General features: G+C 37.1%; 1 protein-coding gene across 2 annotated transcripts in view; it reads left to right on the top strand.

Annotated features, from left to right (window-relative positions):
- GABRA4 (gamma-aminobutyric acid type A receptor subunit alpha4) overlaps positions 1 to 23,079 on the top strand; it is a 66,598-nt gene that overhangs the window by 1,826 nt on the left and 41,693 nt on the right. For both annotated transcript variants that reach the window (XM_080796394.1, XM_080796395.1), the window contains exons 3-7: positions 13,777 to 13,844; positions 14,858 to 15,078; positions 15,255 to 15,337; positions 17,907 to 18,050; positions 18,896 to 19,048. In XM_080796394.1, the coding sequence (XP_080652520.1) occupies positions 13,777 to 13,844; positions 14,858 to 15,078; positions 15,255 to 15,337; positions 17,907 to 18,050; positions 18,896 to 19,048 (669 nt within the window). The remainder of the gene's footprint in view (positions 1 to 13,776; positions 13,845 to 14,857; positions 15,079 to 15,254; positions 15,338 to 17,906; positions 18,051 to 18,895; positions 19,049 to 23,079) is intronic.

Genomic DNA, 23,079 nt, shown 5'->3' with positions numbered 1-23,079 from the left:
GCATTTTATAGGCATTACTGAGAGTAAGTTCTTACTATCCCCATTTTACAGATGAAGAAATTGAGGCTTGGGAAGTTAAGTAACCAGTTCAAGTTCACAGCTGGTAAGTGGCATGGGTAGGATGTGAACCCAGGTCAGGTTGTATATTTAAGAGACAAACCCATGAAGACTGAGAGGATATCAGAGGCTATGTGGCAAGCATCACATGATATTAGCAGCACAGGGCACATTAAGCTTCCTGACTTGAGTGTGTGGAGAAAGTGAAAGGGAGCAGGACATTCCTGTGATAGAGGACAGAATTAGACATGGTCTCAGGTTTGAAAGAATTATCAGAAGTAAAATAGAATTGGAGAGAGCGGAGCTGGATGATTTTTTGGAGTCTGATGAGTCTGGTTCTTCTCATTTAACAAACGAGGACACTGAAGATTAGAAATGGAAAGTGATTTATACAGGGACACAGAGCATATTAATGGTTGGCTGGAATCAGATCTTCTGATCCCAAACTTTTTTTCTGGATTTTATTGAGAAGGTTATAGGGGGTCGTTGAGGATATTAATTGAGTTTTTGCATGTTGACAGTGATGGATCTGGATGAGAAGGATGAAAGATTCTCCTAGTTCTTCTCACATTGCCTCTCCAGGAGTAGGATATTCAGCCCTGCTTTTGCCGTCATGCAAATCTGAAAAGAGCCTTCCTTGCAGAAGTGAATCATTTATCAATGCACAATCTTTCACAAGTGACTGGGAAATTATCACTTTATATCCAAAAAAGAATTTTGTGGGGAATATTTCAGATGATATGATATCACTGAAGACTATATTATATCAATAAAAGAAGTTTTATCGGCCCATAAAGGTTTTAAAACATGACATTTTAAGTAAGGAAAAAAAATAACAGAAATACCAAATCACATGAGTTTAAGTATTTATTAGAGAATTGATGTGCCTGAACATAAAGTGAAAAATTATAACTGAAATAATATGGTTTTATTATTAAATGGCGGAAGTTGAAATAATATCTGCCCAATTGGTTATAATACAAGTATAACTCAAAAAGAAGGAACCTATCGTAGATGTGTCCCTTACACCAACCACCTTGTCCTGTAATATTGTGTAGACAATAAAATGAATGAAATCAATCTATGTAAGCCATTGCTAGATTCTGGCTAGCTACAGTATTGCTGAACTGTCTCAAGGGCATTATTAGTCATCTCACTTGTCACTGCCAAGTGATCTGCATTACCCACCTGGAGATACTTTCATAGCTTTATGGGAAGAGGTTGAATTCACCTTACTTCAAGTGTTAGCAGTTACTTAATGATTAAAAATTTTACTATATTGCACAATTTTTTTGGCTGTGCTCATAAATATTTGGGTAAATGTGATTAATTTTTTTTGGAAATGGGTCATTCTCTGTAAAGGCATAGCATACCAAATGTGACAGGGGAATCGTAATTCTCACCTGCCCAAACCATGTAATCTGTTTACAGGATGTTGTAAATGAGCATCACCGAAAATAATAAGAAAATACTCATTCTTAGCACAGACTCTTGGATACTGCAAGTTTGGTCCCTTCTTTGACATTTCAGTACTTTGTGGAAAGTTTGGCATTTTAAAAATAAAATGAAAACAATTCAGACTTTGGTCAGTTTGCTATAAATACAGATTTACTTCCTGGTCCCTTTAATCCTACTTCTGCTCTTTGTAGAGCATTTACTTTATATCTGTTTATACAACTTAGCTGTGTTCCATTTAAAATAAAGCTAAAAGCAAAGATTTGAATTGAAATTGGATGGTTTGTGATTGTTCAGTAGGCCGGCAGGGGTTGGAATAGATTTGGAAACTAAATTACATATTTTTAACTCAGCGGCACAGCTTGCAACAGGGAAGTAAAAGGAACTGAAATCGTTCTCTTCTTTTCATCCCTCCAGGGTCTCCTCTCCCTTGTCTCCCACATTCTCCCATTGGAGAAGAAAAGGGGAAAAGGTGAGAAGAGAAGGAAGGAGGCATGGTGAGAGAAACCAGATTGGGACTTTTGAAGGGGTGTAGTTCTTCTGGCCTCTGACAAATCAGTCTGCTGTCATCTTGGAGTAGCTTGCACCGCTTAGAAGTGGCATGCAAGTGTACCCTTCCATAAAGGAGCTAGAAAGTCATTCCCCTAAGCTCTTAGCTGCTTTCAGCACTGCTCTGCGCCATCTTAAAAATGCATAGCTAAGGTATTAACCTCCAGGGGATAGCTTAGGAAGCCAGCCCCTAACCACTTACATATATTGAAGGATTACACGACCATTGTACATTTCAGTCTTTTGAGGCACATGATCTGGAGTAATAAATACTTCGACTAACGATAATTGCCTTGGATCATCTTCCACAACCTCCCTGAAATGGGAACAGACCATCAGGTCAGTTTTGCAAGGTTGCTCGCTAGCCTAGCTGGACTTCACGTTAGTGAGGTCCTCTACAGTTTGGAAACCTTTTTGCATACAATATTTAATGAGATTCTCATAACAACACAAAGAGGTAAGCAGGGTGGGCATCCTCCCTATGTTAGAGGGGAGGCTGGGAAGAGTTCCAATGAATTGCTCAAGAACCCTAAAACTACTAATGGACCACCAACAGACCAGGCAGCTGGTCTATTGCTACATCCACTTCTAAAGCTTTCTTACATCCTTCTGCTTACCAAGAGTGAAATTTTCATTAACATACCTTCTTGCTCCTAAGTAGGTTATTAAAATAAGCAAAACTGCATTTTCCCCAAAGGAGCGAAATGAGAACTTTTATTCTAAAGCTTTAATAACATTTTAAAATGGAAAAGCAAATATGGAGAAGTATATATACTTAGGTAAATTTGGAATAATTTCCCCCACACAAATAAAAATATTCTTGCAATGTTTTCAAATGATCTGTATCCTAGCCAAAAGGCACTAACCATGTGCTAGCCTTACTAATTGAATGTCTACAGAGAATAGACTTTTAAAAATATGTAGACAAAAAGAACACCTCAAATCCCCAGGGCAGCAGAAAAATAAAGCTTAATTCTCTTTTGATTTGTCACTGTCATTTAACATCCATTTGTTGAACCAATAGATATTGAGATCACTATGTATCAGGAACAATGTGAGGTCATAAAGGTATTATTCTGAATCAGGCACAGGCTCTTGTGAACTTTAGAGCTAAACGGTGTAGAGAGATAAAAATAACAAAGAAACAAATAACAAAATATTAAAGATAATGCTGTGGAACAGTCTAAAAGCATGCTAAGATAGAGAATTAACTGGGTAAGGGATCTTTTTCAGATACATTTTCAGATGGTGAAGAGTAATTTGTAAGTTGAGCCCTAAAGGTGGTGGATATGGAAAAGGTAAGCAAAATCTGTTCTCAGGCAGGAAAGAAAGAAAGAAAGAAAGAGAAGGAGTGTAAGGATTCTAAGGTAGATGATAAGTTAGTGTGATTCAGACAGTGAAGGGAGTTTGGTGAAAGGAATTCCGGGAAGGTAGTAACAAAACAAGAAAAAGAATCTCACAGGTCTAGCTCCTTGTGGTAAGCAGAGGCCAGAGCAGGCAAGGCTCTTTGTAAAAAAGAGTTTTCATCCTTTTTTAGTGAACCTGGAAGCCACTGGAGTTTTTTCGGTGGAGGGAATGACCTGATATGACTCAGACTGTAATGTGATCCCTTTGGCTGCTGCATAATAAAAAGAAAAACTTAGATACAGAGGTTGGGCAGTATTGGAACAAGGAGACCAACAAAGAAGTTTTTTCTGGGGTTTGGGGGGAGGTTCTTTTCGTTAAGTTAATGGTGGCTTGGTATACAGCAGTAGATAGTAAAGATAGATTTAAGTGGAAAAATTGAGGTACATTTTGGAGGTATAATTCAACAGATAATTGGAGATGGATTTCATATGGGTGGTAAAGGAGAGGGAGAAGTAAAAAAATGACTCCTGGATTTTTATTTTGAGAAAGTGGGTAGAGGATGGTGCTTTTTAAATTAGGGAGGAGGGAAGGAGGAAGAAGAGAGGTGGGGGTGAAATCAAGAAATCAGGTGCAGATATGTGATGAATGTTAGAATAAATATGTGGAGTCCTGTGGTTGTACATATTTGGATATCACACAAGAGTTTTAACTGCAGATACACAAGAGTGTCACCAGCATACAACACTGTGAGAATAGATCCCGAAACAAGAGTATAGAAAGGGCAAGGAGACCAGAACCAAGCCTCAAAGAACACTAACAATTGAGGAAGGGCAGAAAACCTAGAATTGTCAGAGGAGGATGACTGTGATATAGGTGGGCACTCAGAGCCTGTGAAATTCTAGAAGTAAAGAGAATGGAATGTCTCAGGGAGGAAGGATGAGAAGCCTCTCAAATTCTTTTAAGATTAAGTAAGATAAGGCTAAACACATGGACATGTTTCATTTCATTCACTTTTCATCAACTCCTTATTAATCATATGATATGTGTCAGGCACTGTTCTAGGATGGCACCGAGAAATGCATTCGCAAACAAAAGAAATGCAGTTCCCTGCCTTCACAATTTAGTGAAAGAGACAGAAAATGAGCAACAGAAATAAGTAAAATATAGTGTCCGAAGTCGATAACTGCTATGGAATATTAAAAAGCAGGGGAAGGGCTGTAGTTTTAATGAAAGTAGTAGGAAAAACTTCAATGAGAAGGTGATATTTTGAACAATGATCTTAAGTGGGTAAAAGAAGAAGCCCCATTTGGGTTAGAAGAAACACTATGTGTGAAACCACCAAGCATGCAAGTTAAAGTTGCCGTAGTCATGTTTAACAGGACTGAGGAGTAAGAAGGGGGTGGTATGATACAAAAATGAGGTTGTGTAAAGCTTTGCAAGCTGATAAATACTTTGGTGTTACTTTGAGTCAGATCACAAGTGATTAGAGGGATTCCAACAGGGGCAAGTCCTAAACTGCCCAATTTTCAAAGACTCACGTTGGTTGCTGTAGTGACAAAAGCTGCTTAGGGTCAAGGGCAAATGCATAGATGTTTTCATTATTAACTAGGTGAGAGATGATGGATGTATTGAGCAAGCCAGAGGCATGAAGCTTGTAAAGTGGGAAGAAATGATCTGGTTCTGGCTAGGTTTCAAAGCGTTGGTCCACTAATGACAGCTAGAATGTATAGTGTAAGAAAAAAGGAGGTGTCTGACACCAAAGTTTTTGACTTGAACACCTAAAAAATAGAGTTGCCAACACTGTGGCAGAAGCAGATGAGGGGTGTGAATGAACAATTTGTATGTGGATATGTTAAGTCAAGATGCCTATTGGACATTAAGTGAAGATGAATCTGGAAAGCAGGATGATTGGTATGTCAATATATATGGTACTTAAAGCCATAAGACTATATGGACCATCAAGAGATTAAGGATGAGGGGTGCCTGGGTGGCTCAGTGGGTTAAAGCCTCTGCTATCGACTCAGGTCATGATCCCAGGGCCCTGGGATCAAGCCCCGCATCGGGCTCTCTGCTCAGCTGGGAGCCTGCTTCCCTTCCTCTCTCTCTCTGCCTGCCTCTGCCTACTTGTGATCTCTGTCTGTCAAATAAATCTTAAAAAGAGAGAGAGAGAGAGAGAGATTAAGGATGATATGGAAGAGGCACAGGTATAGAATTCTGAAGTCTCCAGTGTTAAGAGGTGGGGAGTTCACAAGAAACTCTGTCCCAAGAAGACTGAGGAGGGGGGCCTTTGACATAGGAGGAAAATGTCAGAGTATGCACACTGGATGGTGAGTAAAAAGAGGAGGTGTGATTGATCATTTACTTCTTCTTCTTCTTCTTCTTCTTTTTTTTTTTGATCATTCACTTCTTAATGCTCCTGATAGATTGAGAAAGAACAGAACATAAAATTGTTCACTGCTTTTAGCAATATCTAGCTCTTCACTGATTTTGACAGAGCAGCTTCAGTGGTGTGGTGGATGTAAAAATCTGATTGGGGGGGATGGGAGGAGCCTCTGGATATTTGAACAGGGGAGCAGAGAAATGGGGTGGTTAAGTGGAGGGAGAAGTTGGATCAAAAGAGCTTCTTTAAAAATGGGAGAAATTAAATTATTTTTTTAAGTCCATGGAAACAATGCTGTAGATAGGGAAAACTAGATACTGATGAAAGGAAGTTAAGTGACTCCGGAGCATGAAAACCAGGTTACAAAAGATGACAGAGTAAAAAGAAAGGGAAGAACTCGAGGCAGTGTGTGTGGATTTTTTTTTTTTTTCTGGAAATTCAAAATGTGAAGGGGAAGAGAAAGAGGGAAGGTTGCCTTCTTTTAAGATTAGAAATATCAGAATACATCTGTGTACTACTGGTATAATCTAGTAGGGGATAATGTAATATCACAGTGGAGGGAAGGGATAACCAAAAGAAAGACGCCCTTGAGATGATAAGAGACTACAGAACCCAGAACACAAATTTACTTTGTTATTTACTTGGTATAGCAAAAAAGATGTACCACCACTATCGTATATTTGCATTTTCTTTAGGGCAAGGGTATTTGGTGTTTCCCCAAAAAGGCACTGTAAAATCTAGATATAGGCTATTAGTAACTTTATGGAGACGTAAATAATATTTCACTGGGCTGTTTGTTTTCTTTTAGGTGAAAAATACATCAACGTTCATTTTATTATTTTCTAGGCCTTTTAATTGTGCTTCTTTTTAAAAGCTTCTTGTATACAGAACTGGTTTCTGAATTAAGAATACTTGTTTAACAATTACTCTCATTATCTGTCCGTATGTGACCTTCTTTTGATCTGCCCACCCATCCACTCTGTCATTCATTGTACTGTCATAAACACAGAGGTTCAGTCATTGTACTGCACAACGGTGACAACTTTCATCCTGCTAGGGAGTCTCCCTCATCCTCTCCTCCTGTCTGCCCCAACCACAGTTTCCACCATTCTGAGTCCTTTTTAAATTATTTCATAGTTTTCCTTTGAATATTACTTTAACTCAACTTTTATTTAAATTTCAACTACAAAAATTTAGTGGTTTTGAACGTGTTCTATATTAGCTTTTGGTGTGTTGGTTTCCCCCCCGCCCCCCACTTAATCATGTATTGCTAAGATTCTTTCTTGCTGTTGCATATTGCTATAGATCATTCATTGGACTGCTGTGTGATATTTCCACTTCATAGGAACCAGTTTATTCATCTTCTCTGTTGGCAGTAGGCATTTTGCTTATTTCCAAGATTGTGTTGCTGTGAATATTCTGGCCCAAATTTCCTGCTGTAAATGTGCAAAAGTTTCTTTTGCATATATATCCAGGAATGGATTTTTCTGGATCTTCATGTAAGTGGGAGTTCAACTTGATGAGATAATGCCAAACTGTTTTCTGTGGTGGTTTTACAAATTCAAACTCTCATTTACAATGAATATGAGATTCAGGATCCACAAAACCTTCAACCATATACATATACATACATATACATACATATATATGTATGTGTATGTGCATATATATATACATATATATACACATATATTTATACTTGAAATGGCATTGGATTGTGAAATAATTAGAATTTTCTGATTTTGAATATGGTCTAACATCTTTCAAACCTTTATTGCCTGTAAGAATTTTCCTTCTGTGAAGAGCATTTTCGTCTTTTGCTCATATTTCATTGTTTTTTAAAATGTTCTTCTTATGTATTTAAGTACTTTAGTCATTTAAAAAGTTGACCTGGATTGATAGAAGGATCATAGGACATAGGAAGCACTAATCTTTAATGTCATCTAAGTAAAACTTGATAGCTCCGTTTTTCCTGTGTTATCAATGGATATCTCTTCTTTGTTTATTCTGTAAGAAGGCTAGCATTTCTGTATTTTTAGTGACAAACAAAATTAGTTATTTCTTTAAATATATCACTCAAGATTCCTTGTTGTTATTATATGTCCTAAGTACTTGATTTTTAGAAACACATCAGCTGTGTTTTGTAAGATGTAGCTGGATGCATGAACTTAGGTGGCTGAAAAACCAGAAATATGTCCTCAAGTGGGTAACTGGGGACACACTAGGAATAAAGATCGACATGTTTCAGTATTAGCAAAAGATCTGAGGTCTTTCTCCTAGTGTTACAGCAAATTGGATACTGTTATTGGTGGAAAAAATTAAATCGTTATACCCTTTGACCAAGTCTATACAGCTGAAGTAAAGTTAGCAGTGGAAAATCATCTGACACATTGTGAATTGTTTTTCTACTGCCCACCCAAGTTCGACTCATTAATAAGATGGGAATATTCCTCTGCATTTCATCTTGGTAGTTTTGGCTCTTTCTTTCAGACCCTACTGAAGATCACTTTGTTTGCCTTATAAAATGCCAACTATATTTTGGGGATTAAAAAACATTCCCCTATTACCAAAGAAGTAGGATTTTTAAAATAAAATATGTCTTTGATGTTATACAAATGCATATAACATTTATGAGAAGTCCTTCCAAGCCCCAAATTATCTGGTTTCTATGTAATTATGCTCTTAGTAAGGTTGATTTGAACGTCCTAAACGGTAGTGTTAGGGGAAGCGTCTCTAAGAATTATTCTTAATTACATAGCGACCATTATTCATAGAAAACTGATTTATTGGAAACCCATTACATTGTGGCCTGAGATTAGTTCTGGGAAAGGATACAAATATAAATAAGACACATTTTCTGCTTTAATCAGGAAATATTTTTAGCTTAACTAGTATAACAAATGAATCCAAGTAATTTTTCTTTTTGGGAAGTTTTAAATCACTGGTGGGATGATATTAAGAACACAGACATGTAGTTATTCACCACCTAGTATGTGCAAAGCACTGTGCTAGTTGAGAAGTTCAAAAGAGGATTAAGATTTCGTCTTTGTTGTTAAGGGAAGAAAGACCTAAACAGGCTATAATAAGATAAGAACAAAGGCATGGAAAGAGCTGCAAGAACATAGCTCAGAAATTAGGCATAAACAAAATTTAGGAAATTTAGATATGGCGTGTTATGTAATAGGACATTACATAAGCAATTAACTATTGATTTATTATTTAATTATATCATTAACATAGTAAAGCTAGTATGTACTTGGGAAATCAATACAAGGGGGTTATAATTCTGGCTCTGGCATATGATATTTAAACTCTGCGAGCTCAGTTTCCAGATCCATAAAATTCTCATGATAATATCACCCTTGGAGTGTGTTGTGAGAATTAAATGAAATAATGTATGGAAAGAGGCTAGTAGCCCTCCTGGCACATGGTAGGCCTTCAATAAATAGAATTATTATATCTCTGCTCTTTGCTCTTTGGGGAAAAATCCTTTTCCCTGTGAGCAGTGACACACCAGCATGCCCCGTGATCTGTTAACCTTCATCCTTGTTGCTGCATTCCTAGTGTAGGCCATCATCATTTCTCAACTGGGCTGGTATGGCAGCCTTTTATAAAAGCCCTTCCTCTACACTTGCTCCTCTATAATTTACTGTTCATACAATTGCCAGAGTGATTTTTTAAAGAATATAATTCAAATCATATAATTTCCTTACTTCAAACTCTTGATGACCTTCCAATGATTAAGGGATAAAAATCAAACTTCCTCATAGCCCAAGGCAGAGCTGAACTGAATATCAGAGGGAGAAAACTTTGGGAAAGAGCAGAAGAAAAGTGTTTCTTTTGTATTTCTGTATGCTTTTGCTAGGGAGGCCATTATAAAATGCCACAGACAGAGTAGCTTAAACAATAGCAATATCAAGGTGTCGGCAGGCATGGTTTTCTCTAAGTCTGCTCCTTTGTTGTGGATGGCTGTCTTCTGTCTTCACATGGTCTTTCTACTGTGTGGTTCTGTGTCCTAATCTCCTATTCTTTTAAGGGTACCGGTCACATTGGATTCGAGTCCATCCTAAAGACCTCATTTTAACCTAATTTCCTTTTTTAAAGACCCTAATTCCAAATACAGTCATATTCTGAGGTACTGGGTGTTAGGACTTCAACATATGAATTTGGGAAGAACATAATTCAGCCTATAACAACCTCTCCATGTGTGGCCTGTCACCAGGATTTCTACAAGTTCTTTTCCATGTAGTTTTAACAACTGTCACTAGAACATGTATTTTAAGTATGTTACTTAAAAGATGCTCCTTTAGGGGACACCTGGGTGGTTCAGTGGGTTAAGACTCTGCCTTCGGCTCAGGTCATGATCTCAGGGTCCTGAGATCGAGCCCCACATCCAGCTCTCTGCTCTGCGGAGAGCCTGCTTTCTCCCCTCTCTCTGCCTGCCTCTCTGCCTACTTGTGATCTCTCTCTCTCAGTCAAATAAATAAATAAAATCTTTTTTAAAAATGCCCTTTTAGAATATAGACTCAGGAGTAGGTCTCTGCCCACTGACTGGTTTTCATTCTGTTTATGTGACTTTCATTTCTTATCATTCTCTTCCTTACCTGTTTTGTGCCAGCTTCACTGGCCTCTTTTCTAGTCCCTGAACACAGTAAGGTCTCTCCTGACTCTGAGCTTTTACCCTGAAGTACTTTATGCTTGGAATGACAATTCCCTCTGTTCTTCCACTGGCTCATGTTTACCCTCCAGGTCTCAGTTTAAAAGTTTCCACTTTGAAGAGTGGCTCAAAAATCTAGGCTTTCCCAGCCTCTTACTCCATTACCAGCCTGTTTTGTACCTCTTATGAATAAAAAGATTCTTCCATTCAATTTATTTCTTTATTATTTACACTCAGACTCTTCTAATAGCATGTTAACTCCCCGAAGCAGGGAATTTATTTATTTATTTATTGTGTTTAAAGTTATTTTATGTTTCAAATTTTTATTTAAATTCTAGTTAGTTAACATGTAGTGTAATATTGGTTTTAGGAGTAGAATTTAGTGATTCATTACCTACATAGAACACCCAGTGAGATAGGGAACTCCTAAGTCTTGGTTACCACTCTAGCACCAGGGCCTAGTACAGAACCTGATACTCAGCAGGTGCTCACTCAGTGAATGTTTATTGAGTGAGTGTCCAAATGAAATCACTCTTCCAATCACATATTTTTAGAATCTCACTTAATCTCAAAGACCTATATGATCATGTAAAACAAATACTGAATAATGTCACAAACTAAACAATATGAAGATTGTAATTCCGGACATAAATATTTTTCCAAGAATCATTAAGAAAGTATTATATAAGAATTGGAAAATACCCATTATTATCATGGAATCACTGTACTACAAGCCTTAGCATAACCTCGCACACCTTAAAGTAAATTTGTAAGTAAAAATATCATTGTCCTAATTCCTTTCCTATACTTCCCTTACTCCCATTGAACACTTACAGTAATAATATTTTACAGGACATAATTGGGTAAATACTATTCTAGAAATCAGAAGAACACTGTCTGTAAACTAGAATAAAATGAACTGTATCGCCTAAGGAGTTGCTAGAAATGCAAATTGCCAGGCTCCACCTTAGACCTACTCAATCAGCAGGGCTAGGGTGGGGGCCCAGCATTGCTGCTTTAACAAACCTTTGGGTGATTCTGATCCAGTGAAAGTTTGAAAACTACTGCCCTAAATTCATCTTTAAAGTAATTTTTGGTTCTGAAATTCCAAACAAAGCAGAAGATCTTGAAGGAAGAGAGGAAAAAATGAAACAAGAGGAAATCAGAGAAGGAGACAAACCATAAGAGCCTCTTAATCTCAGAAAACAAACTGAGGCTTGTTGGAGGGGAGGGAGGTGGGAGGGATAGGGTGGCTGGGTGACGGTCACTGGGGAGGGTATATGCTATGGTGAGAGCTGAGAATTGTGTAAGACTGATGATTCACAGACCTGTACCCCTGAAAACAGTAATACATTGTATGTTAACAAAAAAATTAAAAAAAATATATATATATATGAATAAAAAAATAAAGTAACTTTTGAATTCTCAAGAATCTTATCAAACAAATGGTTCAGTTGTCAGGACATATGCAACCTTAATTATTTTAAGTAACTTACCTCTCTTTGCTCTTACTTGCAATAACTTAATGCTTTTAATAATTGTTTGTAAAAAACTAGCAGAGTGATTTGTCCTACTCTTGACCCCCTTTGAGTTAAAGCTCTGTCTTCTAAAGTTCAACACATATTGCCACCTTCTTGGATTGCCTATCTATTCCTGAAACATTTTGGTTTGATGTGTTTATTACTACCATATTTTTATTGTTATTTATAATTGCTCATTCAAATAAAGAGTCAATTAACTTCTCACACTTATTTTCTCTGTTTTCCAAAGGTGTTATTATTATTTTTTTTAATGAAAGCTCATGATGGATCAATTTAATCTATGACTTTTCTTTCAGTATAGTTACAAAGGATATATTTTTCTTAGGATACTTATTTAAGAAAGAATTTTCTCATTCTTCTCCAAACTATTTTTCTTCCTGCAGCTCAGTCTTTGTCCTATACAGTGAGAGATATTCTGATTCATTTTATGAGCACAAGTTTAAACCTAGGGCATTAAGCTATACCAACTACTCTTTCTCTCCCCCCGTCCCCGGCATAAATCCAACTGCCCAACCAGTATCCAAAGGAAATAATCCATCTTGATAACAGATGTTATTCTTTCCAGTATGGATTATCTAGCTTCTGGCCAAACAATGGTATAAACTATCATTTAAATGGTGTCCAAGAGGGCAACAATTTTTTTTCTTTTTATTAGTAATAAAAAAGTTATATACAATAACTATTATCATTATTGAGTGCATTATATTCTAGAGACTGGGACAAGTCATTTACATTTATAATTTCAGTTAATACTCATTAAAACCTTTACCTCTCAGGATTCATGGCTTGACTAAGATTGTATTTAAAAAATGTTAGAGCCAAATTTAAATTCCACAGTTCCTGATTTTAAGCACCATGCTAAACCCAGATTGTGGAAATCTTCCTTTGTCTAAAACCTGTGTCACCCCCATGGTCATGATGCCCCCACCTTTTTCTTCTGCCAAACACACCTATGTGTTTGTTTCTGAACCAGCCTTATTTAGGCCTAGGAAAGAATCTCAGTAGTGGCCATTATCAGAAGCAAAGAGAAACTACCACTTAATAAGTACTCTTGTAAGAGAGTCACTGTATTCAGGGTTTCGTATGAGAAATTTCATTTGATCCCTATCAACAGTCTTGCCTGTATCTGAAGTTGCTGCTTCTGAGAGGTTCAATAGCCTGCCCAAGATGAAATGGCTAGTAGGTGGCAAGAAGTGAATAGGTCTGACTTGTAGGAGAGTTTATCTTTGATCTCAGTCACCAGTGGATGGTCTACTGATTGTTAAAAGTGACCTGAATCATTTCTGTGCTTAAGTTATTTCCCAGAATTGTCAGCTCTCCAAAGATGCATCCCTTACAACTCTTACAGTTTGTCTCCTCACTCTCCTAGCTACATTTCCACTTTTTAACAGCTCAATGGCCAATCAGATGATAGACTATAAAAAATTACAAAGGCTGAAAGCTTTTTTTCCCCCTGCACTGCCTGTCATAACAGTACCCGGAGGAGATGTGTTTTTGAAGAAGCAAGGTTCCCCTAAGTAACTAGGGTGGTGTTTTTTGTTTGTTTGCTTGTTTGTTTTGCCTATAAATAAACACTGCTTTCTGGTTCTGTTGTTCTTTTGTCTACATTTTTTTTTCATTTTTGGAGAGATGCATCATCTCACTGAAAATTTAAGATGATATATGATATGATATGATGATATGATATGATAAGATGATATGATATGATATATCATATCTGTATTTACTCTTTATCCTCCTTGCCTATAAAATTGGTAATTTTTTTCACTCATTTACTTTATACCTACTAGGTCCTGTTACAGAAGTAAAAACTGATATATATGTCACCAGCTTTGGACCGGTCTCTGATGTTGAAATGGTAGGTACTTAGGAAATTTAATGTACCTCTTGAGGTTTGAAGAAAACATTCAGAAGAGAGGGCAATTTATATTTTAATATTTATTTTGTCATTAATCACACACAGCTAGCAAGTCAAAGAACCACCTAGTTTCAAAAGTTTATAAGGAGTAAGTCATTTAATTTGCATTTCGGCTCTAACATTTAACTATTTTTTGATTTAGAGTTATTCTCACAAAGAAAAGAACTTTCCTATTACTAGTCTCCATGGCACAACCTTTTATGTAGTAATTTTTTCCCTTAGAAAATTATTGAAGAGGAGAAAATTGAAGAGTGTAATTAGTTTTTGTATGAAACTATACTGTACCCCTAATCACGTTTAGTATTCCATGTTGGCCCAATTGCTCACTCCCTGCCCCCTCCCCAGCTCCTTCTCCTCCTGCCTCTCTCTTAGGCTTCAAGAAGTTAGAACACCAAACACTGATCAGGATGAATTCATCCATTCAGTTCTGCCTCTAATAGTAAATATATGCAGTTTAAAGGTCAGAGAGCCAGCTTGACCTTTCTTTCTTGACCTGAAGCTCTTAGGTTAACTTTAATAAATTCTGTTAATATGTAACTGGTTTTTAAAAGTTTTACTTTGTCTTAGAGATGCCTACAATTTTATGATGGATTATGCCATGATATTTGTTACATTTTTACTAATTTTGCTACCTGGTCTAAAGTACAACTGTAATTACCTGGTGCTGGCGGTTCTATTAAATTATGGTAATTAATCTTGAATGATTCATGTGTATGGTAATTTACTTATCTAATAAAGTAGAAGATTAAGGTATCAAGATGGACATAACATGCTTTAATTGCTGAGGATCTTTTAGCTCCATTGACTTAAGAAAATTTCTGCTCCTATTAATTTAGTTTTTATTTGGGTAGTTTTTTTTTTTTTTTTTGATGAGTGGGAAGGAGGCTAGAATTTAATGCATATTTATGTGTAGTCATCTGTGATTTGAATATGTCAAAAACTAATTTCCCTAGGAATACACAATGGATGTGTTCTTCAGACAGACATGGATTGACAAAAGACTAAAATATGATGGCCCCATTGAAATTTTGAGATTGAACAATATGATGGTAACAAAAGTATGGACCCCTGATACTTTCTTCAGGAATGGAAAGAAATCGGTTTCACATAATATGACAGCTCCAAATAAGCTTTTTAGAATTATGAGAAATGGCACTATTTTATACACAATGAGGTAGTCATTTTTTTTTCTTTTTCCTTCTTCCTTTTTAATCCTTTTTTCCTATTCTTTCCTCCTTCCCTTCCCCTCTTTTTCTGTTCTTCCTTCCTTCTTTCCATCCTTCTCATTTTAGGTGTCATAAAATCATTTGTAAAGTGAGAGTTAATTTTAATTGCATTTTTCCACTATAGACTCACCATAAGTGCAGAGTGTCCCATGAGATTGGTGGATTTCCCTATGGATGGTCATGCATGCCCTTTGAAATTTGGAAGTTGTAAGTTACAATACAAATATTGTTAGAATTTATTTTTATCTAATGCAAGCTGATATTTATATATGTGCATGATTTCCCATAATCCATTTCAATCATTGTTCATGATAACTCTCTAAGATTTGACTTTTAGGAGACTATTTCAACCTCATATCCAAAAACCAAAAACTGTTTGTACAGATGGCCTAGGCAGACTGACTCATAATAATAGTTTGGTAATCAGTGGTGAAATTTAGGGACCTCTGAAATCCATGTGTTGGTGGTGTAACGAAGAAAGTACAAAGGATTTTTAGTGGGGAGGGGAGCAAATGAACAACAGTGCCTGTTACAAGCAGACTTCTTTATGGCAGATTTGAAAAAGGGCCAGAGAAGATTCAGGGTTTCTTGAAACGACAAGGGTGAGAATAATATCAACAATGCTGTTAGTATCAAAGAAGCTGAAGCATAATGAAAGCATAGTAGGAGATGTGGTCTGATATATAGACAGAGCCAGGTAATATACCATGTTATAGACCACATTAAGGAGTTTGAATTCTATTGGAAATGCTATGGAAAGCCCCTGGAAGATTTTACTAGGGGATTTGACATTCTTTGACATTTTACAATTTCATTTCAGCTTTTTTATGGAGAATGGATTGTAGGGAGGTTAGAGTAGAAGCAGAGAAAAGTTGGAGGCTATTGCTCTCTCTAGTACCATCAAAGATGGCGGTGGCTTAGACAAGGATGGCGCTGGAGGAGAATCTGTGAGGTAGACGAATTGGGCATACTTTGAGGAGGTGAAGGCAAGAAGGTGAAATGAGTGGGGAGAAAAGAATATGGAATTCTTTTTCCCCAAGCTTCCTTCTCTGAGATGGCAGAAAAATGAGATTGCCTTTCCTAATGTCTGCCACAAATATTTGATTCAGTCAGAATCTACCACAAATAGGCGCTGGCTTTTATTATTGCTTCATATCCTTAGTGCACTGATTGTGAAACTGTTGCCTGCTATTACCATTGCTCATTGCTTAATAATGAGAACTGGCCGTCACCCTTCTTTTACAACCCCTAGTAATCACAGTATTCCAGCATTCAGTGAGCTAAGTTAATGCTAGAGAGAGTCATTTGCTCCCTGACCAGTGACTTAATGAGAGAAGATGAAGAAAAGAAAAGGACCATCTCCCTGGGAGCAGAATTAAAGCCCGTTGGTATTACAATAACTTAAATTTCCTCCCAAGATAGTTCTTATCTATGGGAAGTTCTTTCCCACGCAGCCCCCTCTAGTTCCGGTACACAGCACTCTTTGGAGTGACTTAAACATCGTTGATATTCAATCAGGGTTTGTACTAAATAAGGAAATCACCCTTTGGAAGTTGATTTTTTGGATTAGCAATTAAAAAAAGAGTAACCTTTTGATTGCCTGCACCCATTTTGCCCACATCCCTAGGTCCTGCCTGAAAATGTTGAATCATTAAGAGAAAGGTTATTCTATCAAGGTAAGAGAGTCAAGAGAAGGATAACTGCTTTAGAATATCAAGGGCAGGAAAATAGTATTTGGTGTCTTTTTAAATGTATGATGTAGCATGAATATACTTCAGGCGAGAAATGTTGACACATTAACTGTCTACTGCTAACTGGCAACACAAACCTCAGAATTTGTTTTGTGAAATCAAAAAAATCATTTGTAAAAAATAGTCTCCCTAGGTATCAACTCCTTTGTAGAATTAAGCGATTTCACGGAGACCTACTGTGCTCTAGCCATTTTAGGAAGGTTTGTGGAGGGAACCAACTCATCATGGTTCTTTTGAGCTTCTTTGGGTGTGAGCCAAGCTATCTGTTGTGGGTAGACTGGTAAAGCTAGCAGCTGGTTTCCGTTCGCATTGAACACCGAATAATAGAAAATGGGCTTAAATTGCCACTGGGAGGGATTTGTTGAAGACAGAAGGGAAAATGTCCTGATTGTAGTTTAAAGGTAGTGGAACCAGTTGTGTAATTATTTTCCCTGGAGGGCTTTACAAGCAGCAGAGCCGGTTGTCACTGCGGGATGGTTCCCAAACAGCATGGGTGTTGCCCAGAGGCGGTCTGGAATACGTGACCCCTGGAGAGCTCTCCCAACAGTAGGATTTGTTTTGTTGTTGTTGTTGTATTATTATTATAGGCAGCATCTGGTACATTTCTAATTGGCAGAACTGCCTTAGGATGGAAGGAGTCAGTCTCGGTCGAGCACTGGACGTGGGTTGGAATGGAAGAAGTACTTTCTCGGTGGCGGAGCATTATTTCTGTTTTTCAACTGCTTATCCTAGGAGTATGGAAGCACATCCAAGTGCATTGATGCATATATAACGTTGAAGTTGCTTAGTTTTAGTTGCTCCTTCTCCAATTCTTTGACATAAAAACAAGAAATATGCTGAGTTGCAAGGCTGTTCATTTAATCTCAACGGTTTTCTAAATCTTAAGCATGTTTGAATAAATCATAATGATTACTGTTTCCTTTTATTCCATCTTTCTTGAACATGTGTCATATTCTTAAGCGTTGACCATCAGTCCTGCTGAAAAAGGACCACTGACTCTAATCACATTCTGGGCTCTCATTTAGATGCATATCCAAAGAGTGAGATGATTTATACGTGGACAAAAGGTCCCGAGAAATCAGTGGAAGTTCCGAAGGAGTCTTCGAGCTTAGTCCAATATGACTTGGTTGGGCAAACTGTATCAAGTGAAACTATCAAGTCCATTACGGGTGAGATGCTTAACGATTGAAGTCAGTATGCTGCTTGGCATTAATTTTCCAGCCTGCAAGTGGGATTGAAAAACACATTTGGGGATTTGAGTCTTCTGAATATCGGGCCTCACAGTCTGAGAATGAGGCCACGGCTTTCCTAAGTCACTTTAATTTGTCACTTTCAGATGTCACATTATAAATACTTATCAACAGCTACCAGAAATCTTATAATTTGTTTCCCTAATTAGCTTTTTAGATTTTTGTCTAAATGCCCACAAAAGATGCTTGAACTCAGAGATATTATATATGGCTCGATGTTACACGTTTCGCTTTGTAGTTTTCTTCATATGTGTAACATTTAGAGACACATCTCTTCCCTAAAACTGAGACAGTAAGACAGCCTCTTCCAAAGCATATATGTATATATAACGTAAATCTGTGTATTTCAATTCTTTCCAAAATTAAGCTTTAGATTTTCAAGTGCGCATTTCCATTTTTTGTAGTGATTTTCCATAAAAGTGAGGTCTAAATTCTGCTCTTAGAAAATGCTGAAATTGAAGGCTAACTGCTTTCGCTGTACCAGGCCTTGAAAATAGAAAGCACTGCAAGTATTTTTAAAAAAGTTGTAGCTTAATTTATTAAATCACTTAACCATTATATAGAACAAAAGTGTTTTTCTGTGTAATGATGTTCAATATCATTTCCTCCCTAGTTAGGAACTATATATTTCTCAGTTTGCTTGCTATGCACAACAGATCGTTCTTTGTCTAAAATACTATTTGTTAGTCTGAAATATGATTATGAAGTCATTGACTGATTGCCTGCATAACCAATAATACATTTTCTTCGTGTTTTATTTGTAGGTGAATATGTTGTTATGACAGTTTATTTCCACCTCAGACGGAAGATGGGTTACTTTATGATTCAAACATACATTCCGTGTATAATGACAGTGATTCTTTCCCAAGTTTCGTTCTGGATAAACAAGGAATCAGTTCCAGCAAGGACTGTATTCGGTAAGTGCCATTCATTTCTTGGGTATTTTTGTTCGTGTTGTATTTTGATCATGATTCACGGGAATAGTTCTTAAAACATCATTTTTTTTCCCTCTAAGAAAATACTAAACAGTAATATATCAAGCTGTATTGAGAAAAGAATCATATGGCTTTGTTTCTTTTTTCTTTTTTCCTTTTCATAGGCTTTCACTTTTACTCAGCCAATACAAATAAGGTTTGGGGGGATATAGGTAGGCCGTCCTTTCCTTTGGGGTCTCATCTTATTTGCCTTATTGAGACCAGACAGATGGGACCAAGAGTGGCTCTGGATATGATTTCACTTTTCATGATATTCTTGGGCTCCTACCTTAAAGCTGTATAATTGAATTAAAATCATATCAAGGTGTTAAAATGAAATGCACTGGGAACTAAAAATAAAACAAATAAAAGTCATGGCTGAATGAATATGAAAGCCTTAGCATAATTTGCTTTTTAATGACGAGGAACAAAATGCATGTGGTTTCAGTGCATTGAGTTGGATGGTATTATATGCTTAGTTTATTAGCTCATTGTTATGTTCTATCTGTATCTTTTCTCTTCGAACACAAGCATATTTTCTTCTTTTTGCTTTTATAGTGGCTTCCTATATATCATATTCTTAACTTTACGAGGTCCAGAACACACCAGTTTTAAATTTTTATTGCTGTGAATAAGCCTCCTGTATATCAGCTATGCTTTTAAGTAATACAATTAGTTATAATGATATCTATTTAATATAACATATTTCTCTATTCTTTTTCTATTGATTGTGAATGGTAAAAGTATTTAGTAGTAGGATAAGAAGGAAAATGTTCACAGGTTCTCTGGACTGGAGGTGCAGTCCTCAGAGGAGATGTCATCCTTCCTTTGCTTTTTCTAGTTGGTAAGATCAAAGCCATGGTATATTATCCCTTATCACACAACAGCAAGAGGGACGCTGGTGAGAAGAAACTGGGGGAAGTAGGAGCTTCTCATCCCACTTCTCCATCCGTACAGAGAACTGATCAGGTGCCTTAGTGTCCTCAACGCATCTGAATGTGAGGAAATTTTTCACAGACACCTGCACCCCCTTTTAAACTTAGGTTTAACACAAGAACCCTACTAGGGAAACTATTACAGAACGGCTAGTGCGGGGAGCAGGGTATGACCCCAGGAGGCCAGTGAGCAAGTATTGTGGCACTACCTACATCACAGAGTTGTGAGGTTCAATTAAATAATAACTGCACATTGCAAGTGTGGAGTATATTTTACCTATTAAACAAACAGGGTTGCCGCGGGGAGGGGAATAGGGGGAGAGTGGTTGGGTTATGGACATTGGGGAAGGTATGTGCTATGGTGAGTGCTGTGAAGTGTGTAAACCTGGCGATTCACAGACCTGTACCCCTCGGGCTAATAATACATTATATGTTAATAAAAAATAAAATAAAAATAAAAAATAGGTGTAAGAATGAAAGAGAAAATAACAAATCTAAGCTTTGGACTACAGTAGATTGGGGCTTGAAACTAGAATCTGGCGCTTATTTTCTCCATCCATATACATCTCCATCTAATGCCTCTCTCCTTCATGGACTGGTAAGGATTCAGAGTGATGTTTAGTACTCCTCCCAGGGCATATGATGCACCTATTACATATTTGTTACTCTCCCTCATACTTCTCTCACACAGAGGACACTTATTTTGTGGGGACTTGGTTTTCTTGATTTTTAATTGCTTTTCCAGAAAATATTTATTGTTTTTGTGTAATACCAGGCATGCTGTTAGGTCCTTTATGCTCCTTAACTTATGTAGTGTGCGGAGTAGACTTGGGTCTTTGCATATCATGTTCAGAGTCAGCCTGACTGGGCAGGAAGTACCTGCAGAGGCTGAGCACAGACCAAACTCCCTTAACTTTCCCTGGCATAAATCATACCAATGTTTTAGGAATTATTATCAGAAAATAAAAATAAAATCACCTGAACACATATTATCATCTCTTTTCTGTGATCTTAAAGAACATCTAGAGCAGAAAATAGGGACCCGTCCTTTGTATATCTGATGAAGAGGCAATAGTGTCTTAACACAGATTCTGCCTCCAGGCAGCCTCGGTTCTAACCACAAGGTCTATCACTGATTTGCTGTAAACTGCCAATGAGTTACTTCTGCTCGTATCCTCGCATGTTACAACAGGATGAAGGGTTGTACTTACTTCATAGGGTTGTTATGAGGGTTAAATGAATTAATTTGGATAAAGAACTTGGAACAAAGCCTATCATAGAATACATTTTATTTAAGTGTTTGTTATTATAACAGTCCACACTGCCATCTACCTCATTTAGGAATCAATACTTGATACTCTAATATGAATGTCCTCTGTATTTTAGAGTTACCGTGATTGTTCGATAAGCTTTGAAAGCTTTTTTGGTTGAACACAAACTGGTAGCCACTGTACTGTCCTGTCTCCCTTGTCCCCAAACAATAGAAATTTCCAGTGATGTGGAGAAGGATAACACTGATTACAGTGGTACCCACCAACATTTCCAACACATAAGACACTGTAAGGAAATTAAGTGGCATGCAGTAAGGATACTGGTAATACTAATAACAATGATGATAAGATTTGCCATCTTATGTAATCTTCACAATAACTCAGCAAGGTAGGTCGTATTAATTATTCATAGATGAGGAGAATAACTCAAAGAAATCAAGAAACTTGTATAAAGTCACATACTTATAAGTGATGGACCCAGGACAATTTCTGTCTAACTTTGAGAACCCTGCCATTTCTACTCTGCCATTCTGTCTTCACAGGAAGTATAAGGATGTGGGCGTTTGTGGAGTATTCAAGAGCTTCTGAGTGAGATTGTATAGATGTGTGCTGAAGATAATTTGTGGGTAGCTTTTTCCATTTGAACTGTGACATTTGCCTGTCTTGTGCTTGTGTGCCAAGATGTTGGTTTTGATTGACCAGGGAAATTATGCACAATAATTAAGTCTTCAAAGACCTAAGATGTATCAGAATGGTAATTATTAAACTGTTCATTGAGGCACTGAGATGGCATTTTCCTAAGGAAGTTAAGTTTTAAGTGTTTGGGGAGCATAAGCAATCTATTTCATATGAGACTGAAGTAAAAAATTAATTCTGGACTAGTATTTCTGTTCCCTAATTTTCATTTCCCTCTCCACTCAGGGAGAGAATATGCTGGATCAGACATGTCACCAGAGATCATGGAAAAATAGACTCTCCTCCCCCCCCAAAAAAATTAATTAGTGTAAATATGAGAAGCAGAGCATGCTAAATTCTCTCCAAAGACCTTCTATCTGCAACATTGTATGCCTTTAAGTCTTCTCATTATTCCAGTATAGTAAAATGTTAAACCAGAGTAAATGCCAGCTGGCATGTCTAAATCATTACTAGTTCATTTCCTTGGAGTGGCCAGCCAAAAATTTACTCTTGTGCACAGTCTTAGCTTACTCTTACACGTCCTCTCCCAGCTCCTGGGCCAGCCAATATGGTACATATTCAGCATTATAAAAGCAGGTACTGGCATCAATATTCGAACGTGTCAAAAAAAATTCTATGGTTGTTGAAATGTTTTCAGGGTAGATGCCAGCTAAGCCATTGAGAGCAGATGCACTGTCTTCCTAGAGGCAGAGGAAGCATGTCTTCTTATCTGAAGGGTTGGCTTCTGTTTGCTACTCTTTTGGTGTTTATTAAACCAAATGCTCTAAAACAGCTGTAAGAAACACATTCCTGACATGCTAGCGCTTTCTTTAAGTTTGACCACAAGGCAGAGAAAACTTCTTGTCTAAAAGGAAGGCAACTTCAAACACTTAGCCAATTGTTTATACAGGTTACTTCCCTAACTTTGCCAACAGTCATAAGATATGAACCATAATATTCACAATATTCTACAAACTTTCAATCAAATTGACTCAAACCAGTGAAAGAGAAATGGAAAGTAGCCACATATGTTTTGCATTTATGTCCACAGCATCGTTTAACATTTTCAGGAACTGGTGATCGGAAAGTAATT

This window comes from Martes martes (genome assembly GCF_963455335.1).
Source record: "Martes martes genome assembly, chromosome: 2".
Taxonomy (NCBI): Eukaryota; Metazoa; Chordata; class Mammalia; order Carnivora; family Mustelidae; genus Martes; species Martes martes.
The sequence above is the reverse complement of the archived record's forward strand: the minus strand, read 5'-3'. Positions and strand labels throughout refer to the sequence as shown.